Source organism: Hippoglossus stenolepis, unplaced genomic scaffold (genome assembly GCF_022539355.2).
Source record: "Hippoglossus stenolepis isolate QCI-W04-F060 unplaced genomic scaffold, HSTE1.2 HiC_scaffold_43, whole genome shotgun sequence".
NCBI lineage: Eukaryota > Metazoa > Chordata > Actinopteri > Pleuronectiformes > Pleuronectidae > Hippoglossus > Hippoglossus stenolepis.
In genome coordinates this window covers 6778-16452 of record NW_025899764.1, presented here as the reverse complement: position 1 = coordinate 16452, position 9675 = coordinate 6778, and the positions used below count along the sequence as shown (strand labels likewise).

The following is a 9675-nucleotide window of genomic DNA, read 5'->3' as shown; positions in this document are numbered from 1 at the left end:
GGAAAACTCTTAACATTTGTCCCATTAGATGTTCAGTTAAATTAAAGTGTGATAACGAGAAGCATCTTACGTCTCAACGCCTGCCGGCACCATCAACCTTTTGAAAAAGGGTTTGTCACCTAAGTGCAATGAATTCTGGGATAGGTTGGGACAGGAAGGATCCACCCGTTGGAGCCTTTGTTTCTCTGGGTTAGACGGATGCATTTGTCGGCCCCATTTGAAGGAGCCTCTGATATGGGACAGCGTAGTCACTGCCCCAGAATTAAGACACAGCTGTTGACTGTAACTGCAGTTGCAGAATAGCTGCCTTGCTCAAGGGCAGTGTACTAAGGATGGACCCCATTACATTTATTCCAAATAAAATGACGCAGATCTCAGGTCACAACTGAAAGTGTTGACATTCAACCGACTGAAAGGAAACAAGAAATAAAACATGAATGTACAGCGACTGGAGAGAAGTGAATTGCGTCAGAACCGGAAGTCTTGATGAAGATGTCTCTTCTTTACAGTTTCTATCAGAAAGAATGTCTTTAACAACTTTAACAAAAACATGTGAACGTGGTGTCGTCTGTTGTCCGTTGGGCCGAAGCTCTGCGACCTTCTGTCCTGCAGCTCTCGGACTGTGAGGGTTCCAGCGAGCATGGCCTCCATGGTGTCGCCATCCAGTGGGGAAGAGGAGAACCAGTGGGGGCTGCTGGGAACACAGCAGCGATCTGGACCGAAGGAAAAACCAGTCGCTGCGCTGCTTCACCGACTCAGAGCTGAAAGGAAGCAGAGGAAGACGTTTACATTTCAGACAGGTCGTTACATGTGAACTGCTCAGGCGTCCTCAACTGAAAGTGCGAGTCAGACACTCACCACTTGGAGAGGTAGAACTCACAGAGTCTGACCGGGCAGTGGAGCGGGTTCTCCGGGTTCTTGTCGTGTTCTTTTATCCTTAGGTAGAGAGAAGAGTCGGTCTTGGTTCAAAAGTATTTATTTAGAAGCAATGAAAAGCTACAACATAGCTATGGGCACTCAACGTACAGCCCCAGGCCGTCTAATACCGCCGGGGAAGTCTAGAGTCGCCCCGAACGGACGGCGGGTGCAATATTTATAATAGTAGGTAGAACTTCATTGGTCAATAACGAGGGGGAGTCACCGTGGCTAGTGCACAGGCTGGTCCCAGCCTCTAGGCACTGGAATCCGCCAATGATGAGGAGCTGCTCCCAGTTTCATCCCTCCTTAGATAGTAGCTGGGCAAATCTTCACATTCTGACAGTGTTTGGTTTGGTGTTTTGAAACAAGCCTTTATCCGGCTGAAGCCTTGTGAGTCTTCAGTATGGCATGCGCATTTTCTAGACAAAACAACGCCTTTCCTATCTGTCCTTCAGACCCTAGTGGCAGCTGCTTGAATTCTTTCTAAGGGTATGTCACAGTTTATTAAGAAAACAGTGCATTCATGTATGTGTGATGTTTGAATAAAGCTAATGGAGTTTAGGCTGTAATATAATAAGTTAGGTATGAGAACAAGTTAAAGTACAGTGTATTGTATGCCACAGATGTACAGTCTTCTCAGGCCACACATTCTCCCACATATTCAGCCCAAACTGCCCCTGCCCCCACCCCTGTCTGACATACTGCATTTGTTTAGAGTTCAGTTTCATTGCCATCTTCACAGACACACACACATTAATTCTTTCTGTTAAGGTACAAACATGGTGCGCGTAAAATCGATCCTTTTCGGGGCTATAGTGTCTAATTATGTTATTAAAATCCTAACATTCTCCATCATCTCCAGGGAATTCTCCACGTTATCTTTATGACGGTTTGTAGCGGGAACTCCGTCTGTGTCAGATAAACATGACAAAGCAAACATAAGAGGAGGTAATAAGATGTAATCTTCTTCATCACTGTTGTATCTTCACAGTCGTGTTGGCACCTGGCGGAGCTTCAGTCGTGGATATGGGCGGTAGAAGCGCAGGGAAGTGGTCCGGGTGTGGTTCAGGTTGGTTCTGGTGCAGCAGGTGAGCTGGGTGAAGGACAGCTGGCGGTGCTGCTCCACCGTGGTGAAGCCAAAGTCCTCGCAGCAGAAGAAGAGCAGGGTGTTGAGGAGGACGATGGGGGGGTACGCCCCCAACTGGACGTAACCTGCCGGTGAGAACAAACAGGATCTCTGAGTAGATCCGAGTTGATCCGAGACACAAAATAACAGATAAAGACCTGGACGTTGACTCACCAGCGGCTGTGACCGAGGGTCTGAGACATTGGAGGATCTTGGTGAACTCGGTGGTGAACTGGCTGTAGATCACGTCACTGAATATGTTCTCCATGCGATCGTTCTCCAACAGAACCTGCAGACAGACCCTCGTGCATGTCGGCCATCGCCTCCTTCAGCTGCGCGCTGGGAGCCATGTCTGCAGCGGAGGAGGAACTTTCACCGGGTCAGTGAAGAGTCGAGAAGCCGGAGACAGCGCAGCAGAGTCGGTCAGAAGAGACGGAGCCTCCGCCCCCTGTCCGCTACCACCGGTTAAACCCCTCCCCCCGCATGGACGATGCTGCGTCTGATTGGCTGTCACGATGTTCTGTCAACTGAAGGCGTGTTGATTGGACGAAACTCACTGGACGCGTCATTGTGCAACATCCGAACAAGGAGTCATTCCGGAAAGTTAAATACGTAAACACGTTTATTGGTTTTCTACGTAAGCGTAAACTTAATTCTGAAATTGTTTATTTTATAAGAATATTTGTTTTATTTATATTAATAATTAATGATAAAGATAACTTCCTTTCTTATTTAAGGGGAAAAACCAGACAAACTAATGACATGAATTCTGAAAATAATCTCGTGAATTAATAAAAACAGTAGAATGATTTATGAATTTATTTATGAATTCATAAAACGAGAGCAGATTAATTTTTTCTCCAGTGAATTTAATATGTTTCCATAGTTTTCATTGTTTATATTGTTGAGCATAATCTGCTTAAATTTATGTTATTTGTGGACAAACTCTATATAAAATATACATCATACACAAAATTATTGTTCAAAATTAAAAGTCTTGACATCAAAATATACTTCAAGTACTAACAAGTGAAAGTACTAATCATACACAAAGGGAACACTTCAGAGTAATATATATAATTGTATTAAAAAATACAGGGAAATTTGTACTTACTCGAAATAAACAACTTCATCACTTCCTTTGTGAAACATTCAAACTGAATAACATCACTCACGTCTGAGACGTCTCTGTTAGAAAACCACAAATATCGGTTTTGACCAAAACTTGAGGAAGTGAAATATCCTAATGATGTGGTCTGGAGGAACTACACGTCTTCTTAGAGCCTTCAGCACATTTGAGTCTGACAGGAAAGATTAGAACAGTTTTCGAGCAGGTGTCTGACAAAACTAAATTTATTTCCAAATTTATATTCACTGATGGTCCCACAGCAGGAAAATGGCTGAAGCTGAAGTTCTTTACTCTGATATTAAGTTCACAAGAGCGAGGGGAAACACAGATGGTGAGTTTTAAAGTATAATACTGAATACTGAGTGTACACATTGTTTTATATTATTATTATGATTATTATTAATTTGAGATGTTAAAACAGTGAGTTGTTCATTTGGAAATTGTCCATTTTCATCAGTCTTTGACTCGGTGGACTTGACTTCCCTGTTTTTCCATTTTGTAAAACTGAAACGTTCCAGAAGTCTCCAGGATTCGTCCCTTGTGTTTTTCTGTTTGACAGAAACATGAACACATTTACCAGCAGAACATAAATGTACATATATGTATATTTTTGTGTTGCAGTGGCCACACCCTCTACAGATGAAACCACTTATTCCGAAGTCAAGATCTCAAAAACTCAGCGACCTGCAGAGCTGCCTGGTGGGTGATAAACTGCACGGAACTATTTTAACAATCGTGTCACACGTTTTTCAAAGGAAATGACAAATGAAAAACTTTGTATTATAGGAAAAATAATCTGCAGATCAAATGATAATGGACATGAGTTAGTTGCAGCCATATTGTTGTGGATAAGAAAGTAAAAATAACATTCCTGTCCTAAACCTTGAGTTCAATCACATAATAAAATGTGTTTTCTGCCTTTAAATGATTTTGACCCTCATGTAAACTGCATCAGTTTGAAGCCACTTCTGTGAATAAATGCTCATCGTTAGTTTGAGTAAAATGGAAGTTCAATTCTACTTGACAGATTAAGAGAAGGTGTAAAAACTATCTACGTGTGTTTCCTGTACAAAAGTGTGAGAATAAGTCAGTGGTGTGAAAATAAAAAAAAATGAGGAAGTGACTGTGATGAAAGGTCAGAGAAATATTTATTGTCAACTCCAAAGAAACAGTCGAGCCTTCTACTTCCTGTCGGCTACACTCCTTCTGGTTTTTACAAATTCATCTTTAAGCTGTTAGGGTTGATTTCTGTTGGTCGTTGGTCGACTGTAAAAACAAAAGACATGAAAGTGGGACTTCATCTTTAAAGACGATTATGAATATTAGACATTTATCTCCATCGTCTTTCTCTTCTGCTGTTGAACAGGCTCCAAACAACCTGCAGCATCAAACAGGCGATCAGGGGTCACATCGGAGCGAGTGGCCCTGCTGGTCCTCAGTGTTCTCCTGGCAGCTGCCGTCACAGCTCTTGGTGTAACCCGTGAGTTTGATTCCTAAAAGTACATTTTTCAGAACGAGTCATAAAATCTGTCCAAACACTTCTTGAAATTAAAACTTTTACTTTTAGATGTTTGTTTGTGTAGATGTAAAACCAACAAATGGAATTTAACAACATTTCTAGTTAATGATTCTCCTGCTCGTCATCAACAACTGACTCGTTTATCAAATGAAGCTTTAACCTTTACTGATGAGATTGTCTTTTTCTAATCAGTTTATAAAAATACTCAAACCATGAAGAGTCTCCAAAAGCTTCAAGAGGAATGTGAGGCAAAAAATCTCTCATGTAAACTTCTTCTTTTGTTTCTGAAGGTTTTAAGGTTTCATCTGCAGCATGGTCACTTTTTCTTAAAGTATTTTCTTCACATTTCTGCTTCTTCTCTGTTCAGACAATTCTGATGAACGACTGATGAAAGTTACATTTTGTTTAACAGAAATACTCAGTCAGACAGAACCGTGCAAAGTGAAGCAGACAAGTAAACCTCCTCCAGTAAGAGGTAAGTCACACATTAGCATCTCCTGATGATGATTAAAGAAACAGTGAAGGACTGACGGATACAGTCACTTCAGCTTGTCTCAGTTCAGCGGCTGCATCCTTCAGAGGACGCGGTCGACCCGACCCACGAAGGAGGCGTCCTGGTGGGTCGTGAACAGAAAGGAGACGTTCTCGTCTACAAAGGATTTCCATGCTCGTGTCTGCCCTTACTGCTGTTACCTAGCAACACAACTGAACTTAGACAAGATGAGAAAGTGTTGATGCCCCTTGTTTTTTTAAAGGGGACATAGCATGCAAATTCCACTTTGCTAGTGCTTCTACACGTTAATGTGGGTATCTGGCTCATGTCTACCAACCCAAAAACTCTGGAAAAAAAACACTTGCGCGTTTTGTTATGGTTCCTCTAAGTCAGAAATGTCATGCTTGAGTGACTCGATTGAGCTTCCTGGGTTTTGTGTCGTAACAAGGCACTGGAAGTCTCCCTACATGACCTTCATTATGTGATTGGGTAAATTAAAACTCCAGGACAACAGAAGGGGAATACAAAGTATGGGATGCATATTTGATAATTTATATCATATAAAATATGTAATTTATATCGTTTAAAATCATGGGGGGAGAGGGGGGAGGGGGGAGCTGGCTCATTAGCATTTAAAGGAACAGGCACTCAAAACAGGTCACTCTGTGGAGGGCTGTTTTATACAGGGTAAAAAGGGTTTTAAATGATCCTTGTGGTATTTTGACCAAAGTATGTTACAGACATTTCATTAAGACCCCAAGGAACCATATCAACTTGTGGTAAAATGGGCATGCTATGTCCCCTTTAAATATTTGTCCCATTAGATGTTCAGTTAAATTAAAGCGTGATAACGAGAAGCATCGGACGTCTCAATGCCTGCCGGCACCATCAACCTTTTGAAAAAGGGTTTGTCACCTAAGTGCAATGAATTCTGGGATAGGTTGGGACAGGAAGGATCCACCCGTTGGAGCCTTTGTTTCTCTGGGTTAGACGGATGCATTTGTCGGCCCCATTTGAAGGAGCCTCTGATATGGGACAGCGTAGTCACTGCCCCTGAATTAAGACACAGCTATTGACTGTAACTGCAGTTGCAGAATAGCTGCCTTGCTCAAGGGCAGTGTATCACCACCCTCTCAAAGTCAGATTTTCATCAGTCATTCAAAACTCTTCACATTCAAAGTCACTGCAGCTTCCAGATCTAAAGTAACCAGTGATTTCCTTTGCTGTTATCTCTCCAAAGATGAAGCATGTCCGAGGTGCGAGGACGGCTGGGAGCCACATGGAGGAAAGTGCTACTTCTTCTCCTCGGTTACTTTAACCTGGAATCAGAGTAGAAGACAATGCAGATCAATGAGAGGAGACCTGGTTGTGATAAACAACAGAGAGGAGCAGGTATAAAACACTGCTGCAGGTCGATGTTCTCATATTTTATCACATCGTCACAGATAAATCACCTTCTCCTCTTCAGAGATTCCTGGTGTCTAGACTGAGAGGAAAAATGGACAAACCTGAGGACAGGTTCTGGATCGGACTGACAGACTCAAAGAACGAGAGTGAATGGCTTTGGGTGGACGACACACGACTGAATCCAAGGTTTGTTATTGTGAAAACACTTTTTGTCATCGACGTCAGTATGAAGGTTTTCATGGATCCGGTTCTGTGTTTCCCAGTTTGACGTTTTGGCGTCACTACGAGCCAGACGACTGGAAAGAGCCGAATCCTGATGGAGAGGACTGTGTGAGGATGGGGGTGGAATACCTGAAGTCCTGGAGCGATGGATCCTGCAAATCGCCTCATAAAAGTGTTTGTGAGAAACCAGAAAAAGCATGAGCCTGAAATCCAGTTGGATCAGATTGAGCTCGAGTCCTCAGCCACTTTCACAAACTGAGGCATGATGCTTTATTAATGAAGATCTTCTCCAGATATAAACAACTTTGAATAATATCTAGAGTCTCATATGTTCTTCAGTTTCCTTGTTATTTTAAAGTGACGTCTACTCCTCCCTCATATAAAATCTATGAATATTAAATATTATATATAATATCTCCTTCTTTCCTGTTGAGTCTATTCTGAGTGTTTGTGTGAGAAACTAGAGATTGAGAACATCTCAACCTCCTCGGGAAAAATGTTTACTGACATTTATTAATGTGGTGAGAAGTTATTTTGAGTCATTTTCTCATAGACTTCTATAGAAACAACCAGTGGAGTCGCCCTCTGCTGGTCGGTTGAGAGAATACAAGTTTCAGGCACTTCTGCATTGGCTTCTCTTTCCAGACCTGGAGTCAGTTTTTATTTACACTCGATAGTTTTGCCTTAAAATATGAATGAAGAAATATCGTTTCGCTGCGGGTGAGGCAGAGATCCAAGTCTTTCTCTATCCGGAGAGATGGGAAGGAAAATCAAACATAACTTTTCAAAACTTTCTTCTTTATTCCAAATAAAATGACGCAGATCTCAGGTCACAACTGAAAGTGTTGACATTCAACCGACTGAAAGGAAACAAGAAATAAAACATGAATGTGCAGCGACTGGAGAGAAGTGAATTGCGTCAGAACCGGAAGTCTTGATGAAGATGTCTCTTCTTTACAGTTTCTATCAGAAAGAATGTCTTTAACAACTTTAACAAAAACATGTGAACGTGGTGTCGTCTGTTGTCCGTTGGGCCGAAGCTCTGCGACCTTCTGTCCTGCAGCTCTCGGACTGTGAGGGTTCCAGCGAGCATGGCCAGTTAAACTCCTCCCCCCGCATGCACGATGCAGCGTCTGATTGGCTGTCACGATGTTCAACTGAGGCGCGTGTTGATTGGACGAAACTCACTGGACGCGTCATTGTGCAACATCCGAACAAGGAGTCATTCCGGAAAGTTAAATACGTAAAAACGTTTATTGGTTTTCTACGTAAGCGTAAACTTAATTCTGAAATTGTTTATTTTATAAGAATAATTTTTTTGTTTTTATTAATTATAAATGAAAACGATAACGTAAGTTATGACTAACTATGGATCTATGAGACCGAACGATGACCGTCACCACGGTCTTTACCTTGGATGACTAGTATCATCAGGGTCGCGAAGAACAGAGGACTACACCGCCTCACATTCTCGCCCAGCAGCTGAGAGCAGCACCGCGGAAGCCAGTGGTGTGGGGGAAGCCACATTGATCCTGTAGAACCTAGAGAACGTGCAGGGAGCACTCCATGTTGCTGCTGCACAGATTTCTGAAAGAGGGACCCCCTTCAAAGCAGCCCAGGAAGTGGCCACACTCCTGGTGGAATGAGCTACCAAGGAATCTGGGACTGGTAGGTTCTGTCCAGAATAGGCCTCAGCGATAGTGTTAACAATCCAAGGGGACAAACACTGTTTAGACACAGGGTGGCCGACTTTTTTACCACCAAATCAGACAAATAACTGAGAGTGTGAGCCCCTCAGAGACTTTGGGCGTGCAATTTAAGCCTTCAGTGCCCTTACTGGGCACAAAGTAGGCAGGCCGGCTTCCTCCTGCAGTAGAGCTGGATCAGGTGGAAAAGTGCTGATCTCAACCACCTGATTTACCGTCTGAGGGTTTATGACTTTAGGCAAAAACAAGGGGTTTGGCCAGAGCGACACCCCTGAGTCACCTGCCCTCCATCTTAAACAATCGTCACTTACAGACAGAGCATGCAATTCACTCAATTCATTGTGAGACAGAGACTTAAGGCTGGATTACCCTATGGGTTCATAGGGAGACTGCATCAGGGACTGTAATACCAAGGGGAGTTCCCACGATGGAGCCCTGGGAGCCCTGCTTGGTCGCAGGCGGTATGCTCCTTTAATGAACTGAGAGACTAGAGGATGTCTCCCAACTGTAACATCTCCCACTGTCTCATTGGACTGAAGGAAGCGGAGAACCAGCTCAATAGGACAAGTGGCTGGATTTTCCTGTCTGTTGCGACACCATGTAGAAAACACACTCCATTTTTGGCCATAGTTAGCCCGAGTGGAGGGAGCCCGGGCATTGTCTAAGGTCCTCAGGACAGCCTCATCTAACCCCTGAGAGAGGTACTGAGAAGGGGCCAAGCCCAAAGCTGCAGGATGTCTGATCTGGGGTGCCATATCTGACCTTCTGCCTGTGAGAGGAGGTCTGCCCTGACTGGCAGGGCCCATGGTTGACCGTGAACCAGGCGAAGGAGCATTGGGAACCAATGCCTCCCTGGCCACCTGGGGGCTATTAACAACACCTCGTAGTGGCCCGAGGCAATCCGGTTGAGTACCTGGGGAATCAGAGGGAATGGAGGAAAGGCGTACAACAACCCTGCCAGCCATTCTTGAGATAGTGCATCTAGGCCTAGAGGACCTCCCTGGCCTTTCAGAGAGAACCACATCCTGCAGTGGGTTGTCTCTGCTGATGCGAATAGATCGGCCCGAGCCGTGCCGAACCGACTCCATAAGAGGGATACAACTTCTGGATGAAGCCTCCACTCTCCTGGGAGAGGACCAGTCCTGGACAGGAGGT

General features: G+C 43.8%; 2 protein-coding genes across 4 annotated transcripts; one reads left to right on the top strand and one right to left on the bottom strand.

The window, feature by feature from the left end:
* Positions 1-379: 379 nt before the first annotated feature.
* LOC118104389 (zinc finger MYM-type protein 4-like) lies at positions 380-2530 on the bottom strand. Of its 2 annotated transcripts, XR_007032568.1 has the most exons (5): positions 2219-2530; positions 1922-2130; positions 1768-1827; positions 859-919; positions 380-761 (listed from the first exon to the last, which is right to left on the bottom strand). XR_007032568.1 is itself a non-coding variant. In XM_035151226.2 (3 exons), exons 1-3 carry the CDS (start codon positions 2310-2312, stop codon positions 1771-1773), a joined length of 360 nt encoding a protein of 119 aa, XP_035007117.2. In that variant the 5' UTR covers positions 2313-2530; the 3' UTR covers positions 1654-1770. The 2 variants fall into 2 exon arrangements, 1 of the variants encoding a protein (XP_035007117.2); XM_035151226.2 differs by lacking the exons at positions 380-761; positions 859-919 and having other exon boundaries at positions 1654-1827.
* A 741-nt stretch (positions 2531-3271) lies between these two features.
* On the top strand, positions 3272-7129 carry LOC118104381 (hepatic lectin-like). 2 transcript variants are annotated; one of them, XM_047339236.1, is made up of 7 exons: positions 3273-3504; positions 3795-3872; positions 4540-4653; positions 5105-5167; positions 6426-6577; positions 6654-6778; positions 6856-7129. In XM_047339236.1, exons 1-7 carry the CDS (start codon positions 3441-3443, stop codon positions 7013-7015), a joined length of 756 nt encoding a protein of 251 aa, XP_047195192.1. In that variant the 5' UTR covers positions 3273-3440; the 3' UTR covers positions 7016-7129. The 2 variants fall into 2 exon arrangements, with proteins under 2 accessions (XP_047195193.1, XP_047195192.1); XM_047339237.1 differs by lacking the exon at positions 5105-5167 and having other exon boundaries at positions 3272-3504.
* The last annotated feature ends 2546 nt before the right edge of the window (positions 7130-9675 follow it).

What these genes read in the sequence shown, in the direction of transcription:
- LOC118104389 (XM_035151226.2), bottom strand. Translation starts at nt 2,312, where the DNA reads ATGGAGAACATATTCAGTGACGTGATCTACAGCCAGTTCACCACCGAG. An exon ending in ACCCTCGGTCACAGCCGCTG is followed by an intron (nt 2,131 to 2,218) that starts GTGAGTCAACGT and finishes TCTCACCGGCAG; the next exon opens with GTTACGTCCAGTTGGGGGCG. An exon ending in CACGACTGAAGCTCCGCCAG is followed by an intron (nt 1,828 to 1,921) that starts GTGCCAACACGA and finishes TATCTGACACAG; the next exon opens with ACGGAGTTCCCGCTACAAAC.
- LOC118104381 (XM_047339236.1), top strand. Translation starts at nt 3,441, where the DNA reads ATGGCTGAAGCTGAAGTTCTTTACTCTGATATTAAGTTCACAAGAGCG. An exon ending in CACAGCTCTTGGTGTAACCC is followed by an intron (nt 4,654 to 5,104) that starts GTGAGTTTGATT and finishes TTTGTTTAACAG; the next exon opens with AAATACTCAGTCAGACAGAA. An exon ending in TAAACCTCCTCCAGTAAGAG is followed by an intron (nt 5,168 to 6,425) that starts GTAAGTCACACA and finishes ATCTCTCCAAAG; the next exon opens with ATGAAGCATGTCCGAGGTGC.